Here is a 26,359-nt window from a genome sequence, read left to right as displayed (position 1 = left end):
TTACCAACATGCTGCAGCAATGTATTACTGGGGAGTGCATTTCTGCTGACAGATTCTTTCCACTACAATTACAGAGAGAATAATGGCTGAGAAACAACACCCATATGTCCCTATTAACTTCTCAATCTGTCTAATCTGTGTACTTACAAAGCCCTCATCACATCTCAGATATTATAGTGATAACAGGAGAGATTAGACAGACTTCAAAGCTGAAAGGGAAATATGAACGTTGATTCCCAGCCATGATTAATTTGGCCAGAACCTCACACTCCTTTAATTTAATTAAGAACATAAGGAGCAATCAGAGCAACGACAAAGCATGAGAGGGGCCAAGCTGGCAGCTGTGGGCAACATGGGCTCCCCAACAGGTACAGATATTCACGTGAGATCTGTCAGGATACCTGGGGAGTATACTGTGCTGGGGGCATGACTTATTCTCCATGGAGCGAATCCAACCGATTACAGCATATGCTTTAGAACTGGAACTGTGTTAAGCCAAATGACCATCAAATAATTAATTACTAGAATTAAAGGCTAATAGTTATAAAAATTGAAAATAATGGATCTGGCAGCTACCTGTGAGCGTGATGTCATGCTGCAGTATGTGTAAAGCAGCTGATCTGTCAGCGAAAGAGTGAACTGTGTCCAGTGGGCCAAGAGGGAAGACCATGTGCTCTGCCAACTGCACCCAGCATAAGGTACTATAGGCTCAGTCTTTTTCCCCTGGGGTAACACGGTGATATGCCAATGCCTCTGGGCAGAGCAGTCACAGCAATGCTCATCTGGCCACAAAGGGAGGTGCTGTGCAGTCAGATAGCTTATTTACACCTTATTTATGCTTCTTATAATGATGAAACCCCTCTTCTCTCTCCTCTGCTGCCAGGAATAGATGTCTCAGTTGTGCACCCATCTCCTGTGATTCCTGGCTAATATGGGTTTGCTGCATGTATAGCATGGTGTGTTTTACCAGTTGGATGCATCATATGTACAATCTATGCACCTGTCATGCCCTGGAGTCGCTTCAGAGGGGAATATGCTGTCATTCAGCCAACAGCCTGTTTCTTGTTCATCTAGGAACAGCCTGAGCGCAGTGGATGCTGGCAGTGTGAGGCAGGTATTTTAGTTCTGGCCTGTGCAAAGTCCTGTACAGAGACAGTGCATGTTCGGAGGCACACCTGCAACTACCTCAGCTTAATGTGCTCTGCAGTAGGTGGTATGTGCTCAGTATCTTCCTCCAGTGCCTGTAGGAGGGCACCTTCATATAGTACACCTGTGATCGTGTGAGCACATCTTGGTCTGACTTCTAGTGCACAAGAAATAAGCTGTATTAAAGTCCTACCCCCCAAAAAAAAAAAATGGAGGGGGGAAGTATCATACCTGGTTTACATTAAACTTCTGGGGTGTATCCATGTTCAGAGTTACATGGATATCCCTTTTTGGTGGTTTTATTTGAATTTTCTCTTGGCTGGAGTCAAGCACCATAGATTTTACACCTGAACGTTTAATCTCTTTACCTGACATGCTCAGCCAGATGGCAGGTCACAGCATTAACCATCCACTTTCCCTCCTCTTTCTATCTCCAGGAAGAGCTGCCAGCAAGTCTTCTTGGTGGTCATTTAAAAAAAAAAAATTCCCCAGACCTCCACTCCCTCCACCCCCCCATTCCCCCTAAAAAAACCCCTACCCAAAACCCCCTCTCCAAAAAGGTATGTTGCTCTACTGTATAGCACAAAATAGACATTTTGTGTACTGTGCAATGCTGGGGTTTTTTCTCTGTTATCAAATGGTTCCTCTTTTTTTGGAGGAGCCCTCTCCCATGATCTTCACAGACTTTATTTTTTGATACTGAAACATCTTCTAAGACATTTCTAAGTACTGTCATGGTTTTCCAGGTATCATAGATGCTGGCAGAATCCAGGTCAGGACCAACCCATGCTGAAAAGATGCTGTGCAATTTTTGTGGAAGGCCATGAAGAATGAGGGCAGATGGAAATTACTGGTGATCTGCAGCATCAACTCACTGGATGGGTGCAGCCTATAAGATACATTCATTAAAAAGAATCAGTATGGAAAGCTAAAGAGCAATTTTGAAGAGCATACACAGGCCACAATCTTGTAATTAATTTGGAGCAAGCTACCCATTTAAAGTATTTTTAGTCACATTCATCTCAGTTCTTCATGGCTCTGGTGTTCTATGTGTCCCCAAAGTGCTGTAGGGTCAAGGCATAGTAAAAAGTGCTGATTTGACTCATAAAGAATATGAAATAGATAATTATATGGACAGAGAAACTACCAAAATCTAATTTCCTCTGACTCACTAGCTGTCACTCTTGCACATGCTTTTTCTGTGGGTTCTTTAATAATGTGACTGATAATGTTAAATTCCAGATGTCACCCTCTTCCGTTACATAAAACAGCACTGATCACGGGCAAGCTCTTAATGCTTTCTGTTCTCACTGACACTTGTAAGAAGCAACCAAAAAAAGGTTCTGTCATAACCATTTCATTTCTACAGGGTGTGTCCCACCTGGAGCAAATTGAAGTACCAGGAGAAAGTCAGCCCAGCAGGGATGCTGTAAAAGAAGCCATGAAAATATTAATGGAGTGGGTCCTACACCCTGGGTAGTGTTTTTCTTGCTTCCTGCTCGTGACCAAAGGGATTAGAAAATGCATGAAGGAAAGGAAAGGAAAGGAAAGGAAAGGAAAGGAAAGGAAAGGAAAGGAAAGGAAAGGAAAGGAAAGGAAAGGAAAGGAAAGGAAAGGAAAGGAAAGGAAAGGAAAGGAAAGGAAAGGAAAGGAAAGGAAAGGAAAGGAAAGGAAAGGAAAGGAAAGGAAAGGAAAGGAAAGGAAAGGAAAGGAAAGGAAAGGAAAGGAAAGGAAAGGAAAGGAAAGGAAAGGAAAGGAAAGGAAAGGAAAGGAAAGGAAAGGAAAGGAAAGGAAAGGAAAGGAAAGGAAAGGAAAAAAAGAAAGGTGCTTTCAAGAGCTGCAGAACTAATCACATCTGTAGACCTCCTGAGAGAATAAGATCCCACATAATGTCCAGTGAGGGGTGAGCTGACCTGCATTGTCCTCCTTGGTGGGGTATTGATATTATATGCAATCCAGTGAAAAAAAAGTCAGGGACTATTGTTGATCTTGAGAACAGCTGATGACAGGGATCACACTTAAGCTCTACGGTCTCCCAAACCAGGATGATTCCTGCTCCATATATCAATCCACGCCGTGTCCGACACTTTCTGGGGCAGGACTTTCTGGCCTATGGTAAAAACATGCCATGGATTATATTTACACTTGAACGGTACAGAGCATTATCATGTACCAAACCTCAGACACTTGGCCTGGGTCTCTCATTTATTTATTTTAAATGTAACTACAAGGTTATTTTCCTGTATGCAGTCATGGTAACTTATAGAAATCTCGGTATTATTCTAGGAGAGTAAGTGAGATTTATTTGACAGAGATAGAATACTATATTATATAAATTATAATATGTTTCTTCCATAGCTGGAAGAAGCAGCAACAATTTGTGGCACCCATCCATACATCCATCAGATACAAAACTGAAGCAGTAAACTTAGGCCAAATAAAATTTAGGGAAAAACTGTACTATATTTAAGATAATCGTTTTAACTTCAAGGAAGTAATACCAACTTCAGTGTCAGTAACACCAAACCACATCAACAGCTTTCAGTGCTTTTGTCTCCTTTTCACCATCATATCTCTTGCTAAGAGTAAAATTCAGACCAAATTTTTTAACAGACAGATTCTCAACAGCTTGTGCATCAGGACATAATTGGCAGTATGTGTCTGACAGGAATTTTTTTGCCTCCTAGAAAATTTCTGCTACATATTCATGCATTTCCCATTGAAAGAAACCTGATTCTTGGCCAAAATGAAGCTTGTTAGCAGACAGAACAGGAGGGGTCCTTCTCCCTGTTACACCTCTGATTATCATAGGTTTTGACTCACATCTGACCTCTGCAAACAGATGCTCTCAAACCCAAATTACTCTACTATGGAAATGCTTTATAACTTGAAATATTGCCAATTCATTGCATTTTTTAAAAGATTCTTTTTAGACTTTTATATAGCATTCATAGTTTGTGGGAATTTTTTCAGCACCATCTGTCTATCAGAGGTGAAAAAAAATCAGTGTTTTTAAAAAAGTCCAAAATGAATTTGATAAGATCAAATTTTTCTTTTAACATGTTTTCTTCTTTTGACAGAGATCTCACAAATATATTTGCTATTAATGAAAAACAGGAATTAAGAACTGTTTTCCTGTCTAGTTTTCTGCTGAAACCTTTTTTTAAACAGCCACAAACACAGTGAGGAGTGACATAGTCACAGGATGGGCTCAGATTTTTTGGGTACTCAGTACCAGCTGCTGCTGAGCTGTTTGTGTCTGGGGTCAGTGTGGGGAACAGAGATGGGAATGAGCTTCCGTATGGATGGGAGCGAGCTTCCGTATGGATGGGAGCTGTCAGCACCTGCTTCAGAAAGGATAACAGGAGAAGTAGCGTAGGACTCTAGCTGAACCTCTTGCTTAAAGCAGGGGCAGCTCTGAGGTCAGATCAGGCACCTCAGTGTTATTTAGTCTAGTCTTGAAACATACTCAGGACAGAGGCTGCATTGTCCTGGCAACCTGCTTAGATGTCTGACTGTCTTCAGGGGGAAGAAGTCCCTGTTCATACCCAGGCTGAACCTCAAACCTCAGCCCTTTCCACTCAAACTTGTTGTCTTTCATCTTCACACCAATCAGCACTGTGAAGATCTAGAACCATACTCTTCAAAACCTCCCTATGGGTATTGGGGAGGCTTAGGGTCCTCCTGCCAAAGCCATCCCTTCTCCAGTATAATTAGCCCAGCTCTCTCAGACCCTTCAGCTCAAACCATCACGCTGTCCCTGGACCGAACTTGCCCCAATTTATCAATGATGTCCCTGTACTGGGGAAGTCAATACTGGGCACAGTATGTAGACAGAGTAACAAGCACTGAGGGCTGAGAAGCTGTCTCTTAAGTAATCGACCTATGATGAGCCTGTTGTGGTCTGAGAGACGCATGAGGTATCACTTTGCTCCCTCTGTCCCTGTGTCAGTGGCTGCTGCCAGTAACTGTCAGTGACAGAAAATATACACATGCACTTCAGCTGTGTCAGGGCAAAGGGGGCTTGACAAACAGCAGTAACGAGGAGCAGGAGAAGGCCACATACTTGTCCTCCTCTGCTTCCCCAACTATGGAGGGTGGTAACATTCAGCAGGCAGGAGGGTTGGAAAACATCACCTCTCATGTAAAGTACTTTGGCCATAAACTTCGAAGTGCTTTCCCAAAAGGATTGCTTGGGACTGCAAGTTGAATTGCTATTCCTGTTTCACAAATCAGGAAGCTGAGGAAAAAGGGAAGGAAGTGTTTTGACCGAATTGATCTAGCAGCTGCTGACAAAGGTGGGCAAAGACTCTGAGTGCTCCCCATGTACTGCGCTGCCTCTCAGAGCAGGGACCAGCCCTGGTTTCCTCAGGCACACATTCCATGAGTGCTCGATGGCTTGGTACAATGGCAAATTCCCACTTGGAAATCAGGCTGGTGACATGACAACAACAGCCTTCAAACTGTGCAGATTTGTGGCTTCAAAGCGTGAGTGCTGATGAGAAATACCATGAATTAGTCATGATCTTATCAAAAATATTTTATTTATGAAAGTAGCAATTATAATATACAACCTATACTGGAAGGACATTGAATAATTGCTAGAATAAATACAGGCAATTTATTCAATCTTTTTATAGAATGAGAAGATTTATTTGACGTCTGAATGTTAACCCAAGCTTTAACTTACATCATAAATAGTTAAAACGCATAGTCAAGTTTTTTTTTTTATTTTTACCTTTTCTTTTGCTTTTTTTTTAATACTGTTGTATTTTGTAATTAACATGAATCAATTCTCCAATCATTAACATAATATTAAAATGACTTTCAAGCAATCATGTACCTCAAGATAATCAGACAAATAAGGTAGTGTGTGTGCAGTTCATTCTACAGCAGAATCTATCCATGTCTGCATAAAATAGAGAAGCTGAAAACGCTTCTAAGTTCTTTAAGCATCATATGCTGATTTCTGCTTTACCACAGTGCTTTTAATACCAGAATCTAAAAAGGGCAGCTGGCTTTCTGTTGCTCTTTATAGAGTATATTAAGGCTCAATGCCACATTCCTTTGGCTGGTGAAGGATTGCAGAATTTAGTCCTGAATATTATTTCTCAAAACCATCGTCCAAAATAAATGTCCAAGACTGATTATTAGGCACCAAGGAAGTGATGAATTTGCTAAGCCTCAATGTTTTCTGATTAAAAAATTGGCTTCCTTTCTAGTAGATATGCTCTAGTTAAACACAAATGATTGGGCTCAGTACTGGGGTCTGTATTACACTGGATGTCAGAGAAGTTGATGTTTGTATTTTCTGTAAACTATATGAAGGGCACTGCAGAAATTTTATAGTACACCACACACGTTTTGAAAGTGTTGATAAGTTTTTCCTTCCATGTATTTTTTTTTTAAATAAAAAAATCTGAATTATCTGCTTGGTACTAGCAGATTATTAACAACTACAACCATCAGTGAAGTCAACAGCACTTTTGGGTGCCCAATATTTTTCCAGATCAGAAGTTTTTGACTCCTCAAGTCCTATATAAAATCAGTGGGAGTCTTCCTATAGCAATGTCTTTTCCAGTGGTAGAGAGGCCTGCCTTGCCTTATGGTTTATTGTGCATGTCAGGGATATTAAGCTTTCAGCAGAGAAGCAAATTTCCCTTTTACAATGTTATCTAAACAAAAACCCCAAATTGCACATATCTACCCCTTTGGCCTTTTTTATGCACAAATATGCTTGTACGCAAAACCTGACAATGTTGGGCCTTTCCTAATAAATGTCTTAAAAGAGCACATTTAAATGCTTTTTCACAGAAATAACCATTCATTAGTTGCAAAAATGCAGAGAGACTTTTTAGTTGCAAAAATGGAGAGACTTTTTATTTTTTCTGTTGTGAACAATATCATTTCAGCAGAAATTTGAGGTGAGAAAGTATGATTTTTTTCCCTAAATATATTTAAAAAGGCTAAAGAACAAAATGTTGGGGAGGCAGCTTTTTTTGGCAGATAGTAAAATATAAAATATGTGATTTAAAAAAAAAGTTGGCTTAAAAATACACACACACAAATAATACAATAATATAAAAATACAGCTCAGCCAATGGCCTCTTAAAATTTACCTTTGGCATTACATTTGGCAGCCTAAAACAAAAGACCCTTCCTATAAACAGAACTATAAAAAAAGAGAAGTTCATAAATTAGGTTGCAAGGGGTTGTAAGGTCCTTTTCCAAATTCTCCAAACTCCTTTCCTGTCTGTCCACACACATAAGCATGACCAGTGAGGTATATAGAACGTAACACTGTCAGGCGTATGCACAATAAAAAAGTGCATAAACATAGAAGTTCTCCCATTTTCTTGCGAACAGGTCGAAACTGTGTGGTTTTGTGTCTTCCCCCCCTTGGAAAAAAAAATTGTTGTTTTTTTTTCTTACTTTGGCAGGATGAAAATGAACCCAGAGGAATATGTGTCCTATTCCCAGCAGCAGTGATCCATTTCCCTTGGCAACATATGTCTGATGCCACAGATACTACAAGGTCGTTGGGTTGCTTTACAACTCTGGGTAACTTCCCACGGAAACATCATACGTCTAGCACCATGTCGTAGTGTTGTTGCTCTTTCTTCCGCCTGCCACATTTGTTGATAAGAACCATGTACAAAGTCAAAAGCATAACCCAGTAACATGCATAGAGTATTGTGCCAATGATGAGAACTGTCTGTTTTGACTCAGTAAATGGCTTTTTTGATTCCTTGTAAATCGTGAAAATTACGCCACCTAGGAGGATTGTAAACCAAATGGAGACTGGAATGAGTCCTATAAAATTAACTACAATGGTTTTCCTTCCTGATGTGCCCCACCCTGCTTTGTTTATCGTGGCAATTGCAAACATCTTTGCTGGCAGTAAACTTGACATGTACAACACTGAGTAGAGTGACATGAAAACCATGACAATGTTGCCCCTAAGGAAGCTGGCAAAGGAAGACTTTATCAGGCCAACTAACTGAACTGTCAACAGGAAGAGGAGGATGTTCCAGATTTTTCCCCTGTAGAAGAGCTGAATGACTGTGGCGATAAGAAAGAAAGGAAAGAATCCAGTGATTACAGCTTCATAGGTCATCCACAAATGGTGCTTGTGGAACCACATTGCATTATAAAGCCACTCTCTAAAGTAGGATTTACTCCAGCGCGTCTGCTGATTCAGCCACCTGAGATACTCTATTGGTGTTTCGGTAAGGCACTTGGATCTAGCGGTGTATTTTGTTGCATAGCCCAGACTTAGCACTCTGTTAGTTAGATGCCTGTCATCTCCAAAGCTGCACTGGGAGCCCATAAATTCTTGATTGTACCAATCTTCCACAAATTCATGGAGTAAAGAGTTTCTGTACATTCCCAGAGGTCCGCTGATGCACTGTACACAGCCAAAGTAGGACTGACAGGCTCTTTCTATGTTAAATGCCATCCAGTATCGCACGCTGCTCAGAAAGGAGATCCAGGAATCGTATTTGTTCAAAATCTGCAAAATAAAAAAAGTTTTCATTTTAGATGAGCTCTTGAGACAGAAAATATGCACATTGGATTGGTAAGAAATGTGCAGAGACTAGAGAACCATTGGACCAAAGGTGGTGGGAACCTCACTCTTGAGTCCAGCTCATGGCAAACCCAGGAGTTACCCAAACAGCTCAGCCAGGACATTGACAGGAAGGGTGAGATGAAGCCTTCAAAAGTATGTTCCACCAAGATATTTTCTTTTTCTTCACACACTTTCCTTTCTCCACCAAGAAACTTCCTTCTTTTCTGTCTCGTTCTTCCCTCCCTTTTGTCCCCACTTAAAGACCTGCTGGACTCAGACATTCCTAAGAAGAGCTGGTGGAGTCCCAGACATGGCCTCCTGCTGCTCTCCTCCCCACACCCATCTTTGGGACTCACAGAAGTTCTTCCAGCCTTCCTAAAGCTCTCGCACAGGAGCATGAGAAAAGCTGAGCACATGGTCTTTGCCCTAGATTTTTGGTATTGTAAGGCCCCAGAGGTTTGACCCCGGACTGTGTCCCCATATCCAACAGTAGGCCCTCTGAGGAACAACCTGTTCTGCCTCTGCAGTACCAACCCTGTTACTTTGTCCCAAGACATAAGGTGATATTACAGTAGAGTCTGTAGTCCTTTGGCCTCCATAAAGCTTTCAGTCTTTCTCTTCTGCACACCCCAAAGCTCACTTGAAGCTCAGACCTACACTTAAAATACAACATAAGCACAGTCTAGGAGTCTGAACACTCAGTGGAGGTATGAGTGCCTGCAGATGTAGAAGTCCGCGGCTTTGCATCCAGGTTCTCAGCACACAGCTTGTGCCAGAGGATGCAACAAGGAAGTGTGTGGCAGGGTGGCTGTGCCAGCTTTGAACCTATGTCTTCTCAGTGTGGGGATTTTCAGGGGGATCTGTGGCCTTCTACAACTAGAAAGCATTGCCCTGTAACTAAAAAAGAGTAATCTTTGTTCTGATGACTCTAATTTCTGTTAGGTGTGAAGGCCATGGGCCAATCTTGTCTCTGTTTCAGTTTAATTCCAGAATATTTTAGAAGCAGCAGGGCTTGGAGATAGATACAAGCCTGGCTCAATTGCATTTGGTGTACGCTGGAAAATGAACTGGGGAAAAAAAAAAAGCCCAGAGCCTTCATTGCATCACCTTTCCTCCCAGAGGACAAATGTCCTTCCCACCTCTCTCTGCAGATGCTTATGAACGTTCACTGTCACAGCTGAACCTGTGCTGCCTCCCTCCACTGCCACACATGCCTGGCATCTCACATGCATAGGGTGAGTGTGACACCTGGTTTGTAGCCAGTCTAGAGCTCCAAAGTTATTCAGGTTTCTGTGTGAATCCTAATTTCTGGAGTTGAGAGCCACATGCCTGAAATACTTCTGCCTACTGGGGCATTCATTAGTAAGTGCTTGCCGATATAGATGGCCTTTCTTCTCTGTGTCACATAAAAAGCCCAACTGAGCATGGGGGACTGATCCTAAGGCCTATTGAAATATTCATACACATTTTTCTTTATAAAGTGTAGCAGAAGGAGTTGTGTCAAAAGGAACCAACAGTCTTCTGCTGTAACTGTCAGCCAAACTTGGCAACACTGGAAATCCTAACAGATGTGGAGCTGGTCTGACGTAGGAGTTTCCATTGCCCTGCCTGCCAGAGATGCAGGGGAAACCCAGCAACACAGAGAGTGCATAGTGCGCAGCATTTCAAAATGTCTTTTATTTCTAACAATCTTGGATGACAGTAGTAATATAATAGAAGTACTTGAGATGCTGAACATGGTTTTGAGAGACCTGTTCTCAGTTCCCTGCTCCCCTATAGCTTTGCTTTGGTACCTTGGGCAAGCAGTTATACCCAGAGACTCAAAGATGCCACAACAGTCCGGACCATGCCAGTGTCCATCTTTTTACATATATGAGGCAGAATAATATTTGTTTGCTTCCTGTGGGTGTTAAAACCACACAGTGCTCACGTACAAGAATAAGAGTTTCCATTCAATTGACAGAAAGATCAAGGTATGATAAGAGCCTCTATAATGGTATCACATATTATATATACACATATAGTATATAGACATCTAGTATATTCAGTGCTATTCCAGGCAGGAAAATCAGTTGCAATGCAAATAATTGCTGAAATCCCTCTGTTAATCTGAAAATTGTTGTACTCACCTGCACATCACCTCCAACTCCTCCAACCATTGGATCCTCTTCTAAAACCTTTACCATCTCCACTGATGAGGCTGGATCAAGCATTGTATCTGAATCACAGACCTACAAGTAAGACAAAACGAGAACAAAAATGGGTTAAAGAAGAAAATAAAAATCATGTGAGTGGTTATAATGACTCTAAATGCATATTCTCCTGAATGCAATTAAATCTGACTTTGGAGATTGCATTGATATTTCTGTTAAAGGCCATTTGTACCAGGCAGCAAAGAGTGTTGCTGAATGAAACAGAGATCTTGTTAAGGTTGTGCCTTCCAACAATCCTCTCTTCTGTATCAGCTCTGGTTTTTTACTAACACAGTGGGCTGGCTTAACTGAGTAAGATATGGGGCACCACAGAGTGAGACAATGTTTGTGGGTGTGCAGCAGATTCCTATTGAGCCCTAGCATAGGGTTTCCCTGCATCAGCTGCACAGTTGGAGCACCCTGGTCAAATGTTTCCCACTGCCATATGAGGAAAGGAGTGAGGAGGTAAATTCCAGACACTTGTTATAAAAAAAGAAAGAAAAAAGTCAAGTAGGAGTCTGGTAAGAAACCTAATAGTTCTTTCACTCACAGAAGACTTTAGCAATTCATATAAGATATGTATCTTGGATTCCAGCACAAATTCATTTTTAATTTTAGATGTACAGTGTGTTATTAGTAGTGCCATGATTTGACATTTGATATATAGAAATTATTTGGTATTTTTCTCTGGCATTCTTATAAAAAATATGTAAGGCCAGAAAGAATGAGTCCCGAAGTTCAGTACTCCATGAGATCAGGGCAGAAATAGATGACACATGCAAGGCATTTCAGCTACACAAACACTCCTAGTCAACTAAACTCTGTGTACATTAGGAAATTGGCCTTCCCCTGGAGAGTAGGAGGAGGGCTCAGGCAGGCTGGCCGGTCTGCAAGGCAGCTGGCATTGCTTTCATTTGCTCTGAGGAGAACAGCATGGGCTGCAGTCTGTTTAAAAAAAGTGGGTGTTTCCTTGTCGCAGTTGCTGGTGCTGAAAGCATTGCCCACATAGTGTGTGAATTCACTTCACAGACGCCCAGGAACTGGAGCAGAGACTGTCCCAGAAATCCCCCTCTGACTGGCTGAATCCTGACCTACAAATTCTCATACTGCTTCCAGTTTGTCCCCACACTGATTCCTGTGATTTTGATGGGGTCAGTAGGTGCTAAACTCAGTAGCTCTGCATGAACAACATATTAAGACAGATTCTGCTGAGGCTTTGTATCAGGTATCTTAATTTTGGTGTTCTTCTGTGCAAACTTTCAATTCAACCCAAGCCCTCTCACTCCAGGGAAGCAGTAACCTTCATGTCTGGTCTATAAAGGGGGAGGAGAGCATTTTGAAGCTCTGTTATAGACCAGGATCAAGAGGAGAGGTTACCCAGAATAGTTGGGCTGCATAGCTTGGGATGCAGCTGGGAGTCTGCAAGCATGCTCCCCTCCATGCTCACTCAAAGGGGGCCAAGAGGATAAAGGTGATGAAAGCTCTCATATTTCCATCAGAAGAAAAGCCACAAGCATCTCCAGCTTGCACTAACTTGATGCATCCATCTCCTCTCCTCAAAGGACTCATCCCAAGGAGCACCTTTGTAACCTGGCCAAGGTGTGCCTCCAGTTTTAGTGGAAAGCTGTCATCAGTGGCAGTGCTTGGATAGAAAGGGAGTAAAACAATTCTACTGAAGAGGAGAAAGGATGCTTGTATTTCACCAGAGGCTTCCTGGAAAGACCTGTTGCTGAGTGTTTTGCACAAGTAATCTGTAGTTTGCTGAATTCCCAGGGTGCTCAGGCAGCTTTAGGCATCCCATTTCTTGTGACCATGAGTGGTGGGCTAGGATCAACTCCCTCCCCAGCCCCTCTGCTTTCCCTCCAGAACCTGTCCTTTGAGCAGCCACCACCCCATCAGATGCATTTCTCTATAGCAGAAAGGCCTGCCCATGAGAACCCTCACTAATATGAAATGAGGAAAACACTGGATTTACACAGCGGACATGTCTGGAGTTCTGGGACAAACCTAACAAGCCATTATTTTTCATCTGGATGAGGTTTTTGCATGTGAAAAGAGGACACTCCCAAATACAGACACTTAGGAACCCAAATAAAACACACTGAGGTCTGCCCAGCCAGAGGTGGCCCAGGACAGCCCAAGAAGCAATTTGCCATCTTTCCACATAAAGGCTGAGTGACCTAAAAATTACTGCCTTGGGTCACAGAGTTGCATGAAAGGGACGGTTGACCTTAAGCGAGCTGTTCAGATACTTTTTGTAGCCAGTGACAGCTTATCCAAACTGCTTTGAGAAGTTCAGACTGTGCTGGACTGTCCGCACAGGTACCTCCATCAAGCCAAGATGAATTGTACCCTGGCTGCCGCAACCAGCTCTGCACCAATGACACCTGCCAATTTAACTCCTCCACCTGATTACTTGCACTCTGCTAACCTCCTCCAGAATGGAAATCAGCCTACACAGCAGTTTCAGGTACTTAATGAGACACCACTAATGGTAACAGCTTGTTACCTGCACTGGTCTGACAGCTTATGGTTGCCTGTCCATAACCCCAAGGTGGGATTTTAAAAAACGTACAATTTCAAGGCCTACAGTTTCAGGGAGGGCAGTGGTGCTGAATGGTCCACATTTTTAAGTGCTTGATCACTGATGCAGACTGCTTAGCCTTTAATATATTGGGCCTGTTTAAAGTAATTTACCCTGGGTCCCCCCAAAGAACCATTTAAAATATCTCAACCTTCATTCATTCATAAAACAAAGCCACATTTTAGCTACATTCCTTCATGACTGTGTAGTCTCCAGGGTCACCAAGGTGCTGCATTTCTATTACAGATGTAACTGTAGATGTGACTGTGGCATTAGTCATTACTGCAGGCTTTGCTCGGAGCAGTATTACAGTCCCTGACTAATTCATTAGGACTTCTGAGCCCGGTCAGGAGTGTTAACTGACCAGAAATATCTCTTCCATTTTCTCATTTTATGCTATGACTGTTGAAATAGAAACATTTTTTCCAGGTTCCCTGAAAAATGCAAGACCTGGACTGAGGGAGGAAACCTGCAATGAATCAGCTTCCTCTCTGCCTTCTTTCTCTGCAATCTGGTATTTCTGTATGAAGTGATTATAAACCCATGCTAATAGAGAAAATCAGCATTTGTATCCCATCATAGTTCCTTACAGCACAGAATCAGAGTGCAGACAATGGAGAACTTAAGGCCACTGTTTTCAGAGAATAAATTAGTTTCAGTCTGAGAAGTCGTAGGGGACAGGTTTTAAATCTTCGCCTTACTCTCTCAGCTCCAATAACGGAGCGGTTCCTGGCATTCTTCAGTTCCTGCCCCTCCTGTGCATGGAAGACTCACTGGTCTCAGCCCAGCTACTGGCAGGCTCTCCACATCCCTTGGACACTGTGCACGTGGATGCTGTGCTGTGCAGAGCATGCACACACCCATACAAGGCTGGGCACAGACCCCAGAAACACATATGGCTCAGACATCCAGATGCCCTGAGCCAGCAGAGAGCATCTCACGGGGAGTTGCTGTTCCACCGGAGGAGACTGCTGGATGCTCTGAGTTTGGGAGAAGGTGGGAAGAACTGAGGGTAGTTCTTTAGGAACGTAATCTCATATTCAGTGGTATTAGTCAAATGAGCCTTGTTGGCCTTGAATGATAAGGAAGGGACCTTAGTGTCCAGCTAGAGATCTTGATCCCACCCCCCTTCCTTATACATGACCTCTTCCCCTTCCCACAATCAGCAGAGCTGTTTGCAGGAGTGAGAAGTGCTCCCATGTAAGTAAGGCAAAAGCACAATCTTTCAGGGGATCTAAGGCAGCTGGAAAGAAATGTGCCTCTGCTGCTTTGAAAGCAGGGAGAGAGGACCCAGCCTAATTCATTTTTAAGTGAATAGTGTCGTAAGAGCTTTAAAGGCCAAGTTGCGGTGAGTGAGGTAATGCAGCTGTAAATGATGAAGCAAAAGCTCCTTCAGGCTTTAGCTGGAGAAATCTTTCTTTCAAATCTGCACATTGACCCTTTTATTGAATACTCCACATAGCCTTTGATGCCTTTAAAATATCCTCATGATTTTTACAGATTCCACCACTGCTCTGAGATATTCCCTAGTGCCATCAAATACCTGTCTGTCTGCTCACATGGGGCCACTAACAACCTCACAAAATAAAGCCTTACCCAAGATCTTAACCTACAGGAGCATAGACAGGGTTTTCAGGAGGCCACTGTCTTTGTGTGAAGCAAAACCATTTGGATGAGGGGGCAGTACTGAAGGCTGGGGGAGGATTTCGGATTTCTCCAGTAGCTGGTGCACAGATTTAACATAGTCACAGATAGACAGGCCATTTTAAAAGCTAGCAAAATACCCTTTTAACGGTCAAGCTGTTTCCAAACAGACTGAAAGGAGCACTGTGTTCATCAGGGACTAGGATAGCCTCTAACATGCTGCACAAAATATACAAAAGCTGCTTTCTTTCAAAGTGTGTTTGAATTGGCACTGACCTGATGCTCTAATACCTACCTGTACATAATCCACACTTCTCCCCAGTGCTTTGAATGCTGTGTACATTACTTCTCTTTTTCCACCCCATTTCTGCATGATGCAAACACTTTTGTTGGACAGGACCAGCTGAGATACGTGTTGCATGCTTTCTCTGTGAGACTCTTCCGTCTCACCTGGACCTTTGTCGTGGAAGTTATTACTCCAGATATAAGTGGCACATGTGTCCCTACCCATGATTTCAGTGAAAATGTCCATCATGTAAACGTCATCTTCTGAGTTCCCATCAATGACCATAACAACTTTAATTCCAGGGTAGGTCAATCTTTTCACAGAAAGTAAACATTTTCTTAAGTAGTCAGGATCCTCTTGATAGGCAGCAATACAAAGGGCAACTGTTTTGTTCAGCTTGATTGGAGTCTCTAGCGACCGTTTCATTTTCCTGTGCTCTAGGTAGGCAAACAGGCTTTGGATGATGAGATGTGATGCCAAGATAGCACCATAGAGTCCAAAGGAGAAGTAGTAGTTGTCTGTTTGGATGAACTGGTAGCCTACAATGTAAGCAGCGGTGATTCCCAGCAGGAGGGACACCCCGAAGAGTGTGGTTCCAAGTATTCTCAGGATGCATATAAACCTCTCACAATACATCTGCAAAGAAGTAGGGAAACCGTTAGCAGAGCCACCACTTGCTGATGTAAGATCTCATAAGCGGTTCATGTGGCTACAACACAGATCTCAGCAGCAACAGATACACCCTGAGCTTCTGGCTCACAGACTTATGGCATCACCTTGCTCAACACAACATCTCTTTGCAGTATTTTCTGCATATAAAGCACGACCCAAATACACTTAGTGTAGCAGAGATGTTTGCTATTTGTAATGTCCTCACAGAAGTTGCTGTCTGTGTCAGGATCTTATTTTGGCAGCTTGGGCTTGCTGGATGAGATGCTCTGTCATATTTCCCTGAGGAGGTTGGAGAAGGGCTCTTGGGCCACCACTCGCTTCATACAGTCACAGGCAAGTGGAACAGCTGAATGTCTGGGCAGCCCCTCCTCATCCCCCATCCATGTCATGACCGCATCCCACCCCGAATTGTTTCGGTCGCTTAGTTATGTTTGCAAAAATATTGGAAAGACATTCTTAAAACAGATGTCTGAATGTATTTATAATTTTTTAAACAGATGTCTGACTATATTTATAATTTATATTTATATAATCAGACATCTGCTTTAAAAGGTCTTCTCAATACCATTGCAAAAATGTATTATTTATACATTTGTGTACATAGATATATGCACACGTGAGCATGTGTGTATAAGGGCTAAAGCTTGACTTAGATTAAGTCTGTGGCAAAAATACTCATAAATTTAACAGAGCCAAGACTCCACTCCGGACTCAGAAATTCCTTAGGACATCAGTTGATTCTGACCACTTCTACATACTTAGGTTACCTGTCTGTAAAATCTTCTAACCTAAGCTCTGTGCTGTGGCTGGCATGGAGAGTGCTCTGGTATTCTCGAGACAAACAGCATAGACAGGCAGACAGGCAGACTATATTGCTACCTAACTGCTTTCTGTTGACAATCACATTAACAATTTTATGCTTTCTCAGAATTACAGGAAGTTAATGACAATGTTTTCTGTCACTGGATGCATTTAATGTGAAGGACACAAAACAAATAATGCCTGTTTAAGGCTAACCCAGCAAGTGTGTTGCAAGTCAATAAAGCTCATGCTTGAATATTTTGCTGAAGTAGATCCTCTCAGAGTAATGGACTTAATATTTGTGTTTTCTTGCTATTATTCATGTTTTCCCTGCTGCTATCATCTTGCTCGTTTGCTGATCATATTTGTTTCACCATCTGTTGTCCAAAGCTGAAGTTGGAACAGGACTTCCTCACCTCATATATGTTTTTAACTCTTCATTGAAAAATTACTACCAAGCTACAGCAACACAGCTGTCATCAATTATATATGTCTGACAAGTTATAGGCTTGGGTAAAAAAAATCAACACAGAATCACTTACCAAATCAAAATAAAACTAGATGAGCATGAAGTCAGAGGTTACAAAGACTTTGCTTTTTTTCCACTGGCTATTTAGGGTCTTAAATTTCAAGACAGAAGGAAGCCTCTTAAATGTATATTTGGAGGTACTGTTAAAGAAATCGGACCCCATCTTTATGACTTCCTTGAATACTTATGGCTGGGCTCTGACAGGTGCTGTAATCATCCACCATCCCTGCTCTGGCCTGTCCGAAAATTTTTCACAGTGGGGGTGATAAAGAAGCCTAATAAAAGATATGCTTACCTCCACTGGTATATATGAATTAAAACCCAGTGCCCAAATTAGACTTGCTTTAGAAAAGAGATTAAGTAACAGATCCCCTTCTAGATTAACTTAAAGTCAAACAGCTTGTGTGTTTACTAATTCCTCAAGCATGCAAAATGTCACAAACATTAAGGTAAATGTCTCATTAATGGTGCAGCTGTACTCTGCTTTCCCTTTTGGGGTTTATCACTTCTTTTCTCTTGTCAGAAATAGAACATTTGTGTTAGTGAGTAGGGGCCAGAGTCTGCTTACATTAACAATTATACGGCTGAAATAAATGGACCGCTTTGATGGGTAGGAGTCACAGAATTTAGATTAAGATCTGGAGTGGTTACATCTGACTGCCTATATACTGTACTAGGCATCTTTTATACTAATTTGTTATTGCTTTTCTCTACCTATGAAGTGCTTCTGCAAAAAAAGGAAAAAAAAAAGAATAATTCTCTGATCTTGTCATTACAGCCCAGCTTTCCTCTGTTGCAAACCCCCAGTCTTTTAAAATCAAGAAATGGACTTCTGGTGCTAATAAAACAGCATTTTTTTTCTATCCTTTCACTATCATCCTTAGGAAAATAAATGGTGTTTTGATCTAAATTCCTGGCTTTCATCAAAGAAACTTTGCTCTTTGTATGTGCAATTGAGGTTTTTATGTATAGTGTTTTAACTGACTGAATCTCAAGGAACTCTGGAAAAAGTTGCTCAATATTCTCAAGCTTTAACACGCGAGCTATTGATAGCTTGCCCAGCAGAAATGATCTTTATCAACTTGAACATGCCCAAACAATGGCAAAGAAGCCAAAAACTCTCCACCCTTCTCCAGTAATTGAGCCAAAAGTAAAAGGAAATGGTGCTTGTACAAGTCTGGGACCAAAAATGAACTGCTGAGTCAAATAATAACACCAAGGGTAGGGAGCAGCTGCATTAGAGATTTTTAGGTCAGACAGTGTTGTTATGAGCACCTAGCCTGGCCTAACACAGTGAAATATAATAATTCTATTTTGCAATTTGGGCACCTAAATCCTTTACACGCACCTTCCCCTAACCCCAAAGTGCTGAGCCCAGTACGAGCTTTACGCAGCCTCCAGCAAACAGACTCCAGGTTTGTATAAACAAGATGAGAGGCTTCAAAGCCTGCTATTGAGCAATAGCATTGTCATTATATTGCAGCTGTTTACTTTCGTGGATGGAGCTGAGCAGTGCTCACCAGTACATCTAGTAGAAATTAAATGTGAAAGTCATAGGCTAAATCGTAATGCTGTGTAGGCTGTTGCTGATTCACTCACACATTTTGATTCACTAAGAGGTCCCAAGGATATATGTGCCTTGTAGTGACTGTACAGGAGGAGGCAATGTGCCTTTCTTTGGATGCTCTTATGGAAAAGCATGGCCAAGAAATGAACTCTTGCATGTACTCAGCATCAGAGTCCAGCTAGTGAACTCTTTGGCATTGTGTCTCTTTTGGCCCCTGATAAAGCCACAAAAAATAGGATCTTTTTGTCCAACCTATGACAAAGGAGAACTTTACATTAATATCAAGAACTGGCATGACTAAAAGTTGTAGTCTTCTAACATTTTCAGAAAAAAAATCAGGTTAACAAATGAGTGATACCTACCCTCTACATATAATGATGGGGATATTAACTGCAGCACTAGAGATCACACTCCTTTCTCAGACTGAATAATGCCTTAGATCTCAGAAGAACATGGCAAAATATGCTTCAGTTCTCTCTATTCTGAAAAATATTTAGGCTAGCAGTTAACTGTAGTTATTGTACATAGACCTAACTTTAATAAGATCTAGACACTTGATTGAAATTCAGTAGGTTCATATGCCTTGCTTTGGGCTGGGTCTTTGGTCTTTCCTCAGAAAAGAATGCTGGTGACTTCTGTGGTAAAACACCACTCCAAAATCATGTAGCACACACTGTCTATATGGTTATTAATCAGCTTTCATGAATCCCTGACAGTATCAGGAACTGAAGACAACAGAAGTCAGGAGGCATAGAGAAAAAAAGCATATTTTTTTACTAGTACATCAAGAAGGTAACAAACAGATAGGGTCAAATACATATCCAGAATATGTACGTGCATTGGTGTCTGAAGACATCAATATTATTTGCAGTCTCTTCACTTATTTTAAAGGAAGAAACCAGGTGGTACCTGGCATCTGCTGATACAGGACATGGAACCAGTGACTGATGGGGGATCAAACTGAAGTTAGGTTTGCTTGTAACAAATGGGGATGCAGCTCACTACATCTCTGTCAGAAATCGTCTTTCATGCACAACACTCAAACATTGCCCTATACTACTTCTGGATAGTTTTCCCCAGAATATTAAAAAGCAAGAGGGGGAGACAGAAAGTTTGTACATCATGTGTAATGATTTGGAGGGTTGTTTAAAAGAATTAGGACTTACTAATTCCAAACATTTGAAGACATTTTAAAAAATCTCAGCCGTAAGCTGCAAAAGTCAATATCCAGGAGACAACAGTAAAAGTTCAATCACAAACGTGCTCATTTTTTGCCTGTATTGGATTTGGCTGAGATGGAGTTAATTTTTCCCATAGCAGTCCTCATAGTGCTATGCTTTGCATTTATAGCTAGGAAGGTGTTGAGAACACACCAGTGTTTTGGCTACTGCTGAGCATCTCACAGCATCCAGGCTGTCTCTCCAATGTTTCCCCTACACCAGTTTACTAGGGGTGGGCAAGATCCTGGGAGGTGACATAACCAGGACAGCTGACCCAAACTGATCAAAGGTTATTCCACACCACATGACATCTGCTCAGATATAAAAGCTAAAAGGAAGAGGAGGGGGAGGAATTAATTATGACATTTTTTTTCCAGAATAACTGCTACCTGTACTGAAGCCCTACTTCCAGGGAAGTGGCTGAACATCACCTGCTGATGAGAAGTAGAGAATAAATGTTTTGTTTTCCTTTACTTTCTACACAGCCTTTGCTTTATTAAGCTGCCTTTATCTCAACCTACCTGGTCATCTTCCATCTTATTTTCTCTACCCACATCCTGCTGAGGAGAGGAGAGATAGAGCAGTTGGGAGGGCACTATGCAGCCAGCCAAGGTCCACCCACCACAGTCTCCTTTACCTATAAAGGTTCAAAAGATCTATGCTCTCTCTAGACATCAAGGGCTATGGTCACATCAGCAAATAGTCTAATACTACAGAAACAGATCTGTAACAAGGAAGAATTGGTGCTAAGGGCCCAACTCCATCCTTCATACATTTTCATGTTTTACTCTGAACTAAGTATAGTCAGACTCCATGGATTAAAAACCTGAAAAGTGTCCCCCAGGGGTGTAGCTTGCGATTAGGTCATTCAAGAGGAATCCAGTTTGGGTGCCGAGTGATTGCTTTGCAATAGAAACTCAAGCAGTTTAGTTGGTGGTAGTGCACTTGTAGCATTGACTTCAGTAGCACACTCTCGATGCAAACTAAATTGATCATACAAATCAACTTTTCACACAAGATCCACAGGTCAGATTTGTCTGCAACCATTGTTGAAACCAGAAGTGCTGAGCACAGACAACCTTTGAAAATGTCTCATTTTTATGTGCCTGTATCAAAGGTGAACTCTTGAATATGTACTGGACCTTAATGCTGAGGCGTTGGATTCAGCAAAACACATAAGCATGCCATTAAAGATAAGTGTGCACTTAGGTATTTTTACAGAAGAGGGAAATCAGTGGATAATATATCTTGCAGTTCTGTGGTAAAGGTGTAAAAAAAAAAATCCTTCTCTGTGAAGATGCTATTTCCGGGACACTCAAGATAAAAATGTATCTATATGTTTGAGAAATTTATTATAGAGATTAACCTCCCTTATGAAGGTTGTTAGATGGGTCAGTGTTAACCACTGCATTTCTTATGTTAGAGAATCTAAGAGTTGATCAGGACCCAGATAATTTGGATTTGGTTCCTGGTGTTGTTATTCACCTGCGGGATAACCTTAGGTAAGTGAATTCACCTCTCTGTTTCAGCTTCCTCACCTGTAAAATGGGAATCATGATCATGAAGGAAGTTTTTGGAGGTCTACAAAACCCTTCATAAGGCTTAGGTTACTAATATTTTTGCAATGTAACTCTTTCTGGGGTGATATGGGATCTGCCAGTTCTCTAGTTACCCAACACACCACTTCCTATTTTCCTTGCCTATGTTCATCTGAAAGTATACTCAGTAGGGATTTGTCTGCAACAAAAATGCAACTCTCATCCAGTAGGATGCCTGAGATCAGTGAGGTTGACACTATAAAGGCCAACACACATGGCTATAAGTGCATACAGCTACCAAGGGCTATTTTGCTCACAATCGAAGAATGCCATCCTTATAAGCCTTAACCCCCTCCCCCCCCGCCCCTTACGTGTGAGAATAATAGCATTGGCTTCACCAGAGCAGCTGCTTCAATTACACAAGTGTGTGTGTGTGTGTGTGTGTGTGTGTGCGCATGTACATGCTGTATCTGGCCCTACACACACACACTCAGTGTGTTTACACGGTGTTGGAGGCTTACAATTTTTCAGCCAATATTTAGATTCCTTATTAGCCTCATTTTGATGGCAAATTAAATCATTTATCCTTGGAGTACAAATTATTCCAGGTACACATTAATTACTAGCACAAAGTAGCTGTCCAGACTCCCTCTTCTATTCTACAGCCTGAAGAGAGGAAACTGAAGAGTTATGCTCCATCTGTACATATTTATTACAGCACAGTTACCATATCTGGTACTTTTGGTTATTTATTGCTTCCAGATTCTGTTATGCTATTGATCTTCTGGAAAGGGCTCACATTAGACTAAAATTAACTCTGGAGTTAAGTTTAAAGTAAAGAACAGGATTACTAATGATGGCAAAGTGTATCTGTATTCACAGGCTTTGGTCAGCAAATCAAGAATCTCCTATCTGATCAACGTATATTTCCCACTAAACTGCCTAAATTTAGTCTCTTACAGGTTTGAGTAACCAACATGGAATGAATTTTACAGCTGCTGGTTGGATTTGAGTGTAATGTAGACAGTCATACACCAGTTGTTAAATTAGCAAAAAGAAAAGAAAAGCAAACGAACAACAACTCCCCCCAGACAAATGATCTAAGAAATAAATAAAGTAGTAAATCATACTGGTACTCAGATATTTTGGATTGTGGTTAAACAAAAATCTAGTTCAGAAATACTTTCTGGTTGCCAGTTATGAAGTCCCTGGATGCACAAACTTGACTATTTCATTACTTAATACAGCAAATAAATATTTATTTGGTGTACACAGCTTATTATCTTGCAATTAGGTTATAAAGCACAGGTTTGACTTAGTCAAGTCCCACTACACTGAATGGAGGACTACTTTGCTGCTTTATATACTAATCTTAAATAGCAACACCTTGAAGCAAATGTCCTTTCATGCCACAAATAGTTTTTTGCTAGTGTACTTGCATGGAAAACTCCACTGAAACCAGTAGAGTTGCTCTTCCTACTGAGAAAACCTTTCCTCAGGTTTTTCTCTGCTTGCATGAGGGGTAAGAAAGATTTACTACCTGAAATGAAATCCTGGCTTCATTGACACCAGAGACAAAACCCCTCTAGCCTAGGAGTTGCTGAATTTTGCAAGGTTTCTCAGGGAAAGAGAACATATTTCACTGTCATCACACTCAGGTGAAGTAACCTAACCAATCCCCAAAAGAAGCACCGAGGCATCCATGTTACAGGCAATGTGTGCTTTTGAAAAAGGGCATGGGTGCCAATGGAAAAATGATCCATGAGGAAGGAGACTATGAAGCCGAGTGAAACAAGAGCAGCAGCTGGGAGATGTGGGATCACCACAGCCCTGAAGAATCACAGAACTGTTGGGGTTGGAAGGGACCTTTGGCAATCATCCAGTCCAACCCCCCTGCCAAGGCAGGGTCACCCAGTGCAGGTGACACAGGAACACATCCAGATGGGTTTTGAATGTCTCCAGAGAGAGACATTTCACAGCCTCCCTGGGCAGCCTGTTCCAGTGCCCTGCCACTCTCAATGGAAAGAAGTTATTCCTCGTGTTGAGGTGAAGCTTCTTGTGTTTTAGTTTATGGCCATTGCTCCTCATCCTTTCACTGGGCACCACCGAAAATAGTCTTGCACCATCCTCTTGGCACTCACTTTGGAGATATTTATGTGCATTGATGAGATCCCCCCTCAGTTTTCCCTCCTCTAGACTAAGACAACGCCCATCAGGAGTGTTGTACTACATTGGGGTCCTCTCGGGGGAAGGGAAATGCGGTAAATTCTCTCTCAAGGTCCATTTCACCCTTCTGCCAGCATTACCACGGAGTGTGGCGAGGTGAGTCGCGGCCGTGTCCGAGAGGCACGAACGAACGCTCGGACAGGTGCCGGGCAGGGCTGTCGGGGATAGAAGGACGCGGTTTTCAGGCGGGAGGGGCCCGGGGGCCGCGCAGTTCCCTCGGGCGGTGCCGTGCGCTCGGCGGGGCCGCTCCGAGGGGGATCCCCGGCCCCGCCGCCCGCGGGGGCGGTGCTGCTGCGTCACGGAGGGGGCGGGGCCGGGGATCCCCCGCGCCGCCACGTCACGGGGGGCGGCCCCGCTCCGCCCGGGGTGGGGGGGCTGTGCCCGGCCGGCGGGAGTCGCGCCGTGCGGGACCCCACGGGGCCGTCCCGGGTTGCGCTGGCGCTTTCTTCGCCCCTCGCGAAGTGTGACCCTCCCTCGGCCAGCCCCGCCGCCAGCGCGGGTCTGGCCGGCGGGCGCCCCGCCGGGGGGGGCCGGGGCGGGCGTGTGGCACTGGAAGCCCGCGGGCAGCCCCCGCCCCCTGCATCCCGCCTTCCCCGAACCTCCTGAGCTCGGGAAACCGCCCTCCGCGCTCGGCGCGGCGCCTCAGCGGCTCGGGAGCGCTGGTTTCCCCGCTCCGGGGCGGGACGCCCGCCCCACCCCAGCCCCACGCCCGCCGCCTCGCCTCCCTCCCTCAGTCCCATCCCTCCCGCCGCTCCTGTCGCGTCTCCCGCCTGGCCCTGGCTGCACAGCCGGGGAACGGCCGGAGAGAACTCCACCTGGGCTCTCAGCTGGTCTCGCCTTCCCCTCTGGGCTCAGCGGAGCAGCTGCCTAACCTGCTCTAGATTTTAATTTTAGGATCTTTTGAGAGGTTTTGTTTTTGGTGGCTCCCCCCCTCTCCCGATCTTGGCGCTCAGCAATGTCTTAAACGGATTACACGGAGGAGGGGTTGAAGCTGAAAACCTCATTCATCCTCACGACGGTCCTATTCATTGCTGAAATAGGTGTAGCGTAAGAGCCGGTAAGATCCTCCCCCAGCCCCACTCGTATTCTGGGGATCGGTTTCAGCTTTCCTCCCTTGAATAGTGAGGATGGGAGGAGGGGGTCTTCTGCTCTTGAGCTGACAGAAGCGTAATCATAAATCACCTACCTTGTTTGTCCTTCTGTCCTTTGGTCATAGAGGGGCTCCAGCCAACTGTGTGGTCTCACGTACCGTTGCTCCCGCTGAATAGTTTCCAAGTTTGAGGTAAAAAAATCAAATCACACTTTTCACGGACTTATTGAGACGCTTAGAAATAAAAAAATAATTAAAAATGAAAATAATAAAAAAAGTCGCTTAAGGCTAGTCAGTCCTACTCATTTTCTCCCACGTGTTTTCACAATTACCACGCATTTGTCTTTCTCTGCTTCAGTTTCTAGCTCAAAGTTGTGGGATTTTTTTTCCTCAAATAATAGTAATAATAATAATAATAATAATAGAAAAGTTAGAAATAATAAATTAGGAGTTAGTTTCTCGTGGTCGAAGCTGAAGATCTTATTTCAAACCCGGCTAGCCAGGAGCCTGGAGAAGTTGCAAGGCAGCGTCTGAAAGTTTGAGATGTACAGCATCAGATAAAGTCTCTTTGGTGATACCTTGCTGCCCAAGTAACAGTTTCAATGAGGTTTCTCAGCAGCAGCAGCAGCAAACGGGTAATATTTTCCAGACGTCTTTTTCTTTCCTGCTGCTGCTGCTGCTTTTCTGCCTCTTCCACGTTATGGGGTCTTTTAACAAGTGAGACTTGAGTTGTTTTAATAGGCGGAGGATGGGAAGAAGGAGGGGAGGGAACTCCTGTAAGGAGAAAAAAAAAAAGCAACCAACCCTGCCCATTGAAATGATCTCAGCCAAGGATTCAGCGTCAGAAATTTAATTAGCTACTTGCAAATTTTGCAGAGAAATGCAATACACATATGTTGCCACCAACTGGTTCCTCTTCATGCCCCGCAGTGGGGGCAAGCCCCCAGTTTCCCCACTCCCTGCATCCCTGGGCTTGGGGTGTGGGACTCGTCCCTCCCACAGCCACTATTCGGCTGGGGCAGTTATTGCTGCTGCTGGTTTTTATTAATAAGGGAATTTCCTCTATGAATGGATGAACTTTTCAGTTTTCAATCCTGCTTTACCCATTCACTCACGGGAACATTTGTTGTAGCAAAGACCCAAGGAAGCTCCCACTGACCATTATACCCCTGCCTCTCACGTCAAAAACAAGCCGGGAAACACGTTAGGCCGTTTAAAAACCGGAGAACTGTGGCACGGATTTTGTTTTGGGGTTTTGTTTGGGGGGTTTTTCACTTGTTTTGTTTGGGGGGGT

General features: G+C 43.0%; 1 protein-coding gene across 1 annotated transcript; it reads right to left on the bottom strand.

The window, feature by feature from the left end:
* Positions 1-5,677: 5,677 nt before the first annotated feature.
* Positions 5,678-25,732, bottom strand: HAS2 (hyaluronan synthase 2). The gene is made up of 4 exons (XM_032691031.1): positions 25,162-25,732; positions 15,432-16,058; positions 10,846-10,947; positions 5,678-8,659 (listed from the first exon to the last, which is right to left on the bottom strand). Exons 2-4 carry the CDS (start codon positions 16,056-16,058, stop codon positions 7,727-7,729), a joined length of 1,662 nt encoding a protein of 553 aa, XP_032546922.1. The 5' UTR covers positions 25,162-25,732; the 3' UTR covers positions 5,678-7,726.
* Positions 25,733-26,359: the final 627 nt, after the last annotated feature.

This window comes from Chiroxiphia lanceolata, chromosome 1, assembly GCF_009829145.1.
Source record: "Chiroxiphia lanceolata isolate bChiLan1 chromosome 1, bChiLan1.pri, whole genome shotgun sequence".
NCBI lineage: Eukaryota > Metazoa > Chordata > Aves > Passeriformes > Pipridae > Chiroxiphia > Chiroxiphia lanceolata.
The sequence above is the reverse complement of the archived record's forward strand: the minus strand, read 5'-3'. Positions and strand labels throughout refer to the sequence as shown.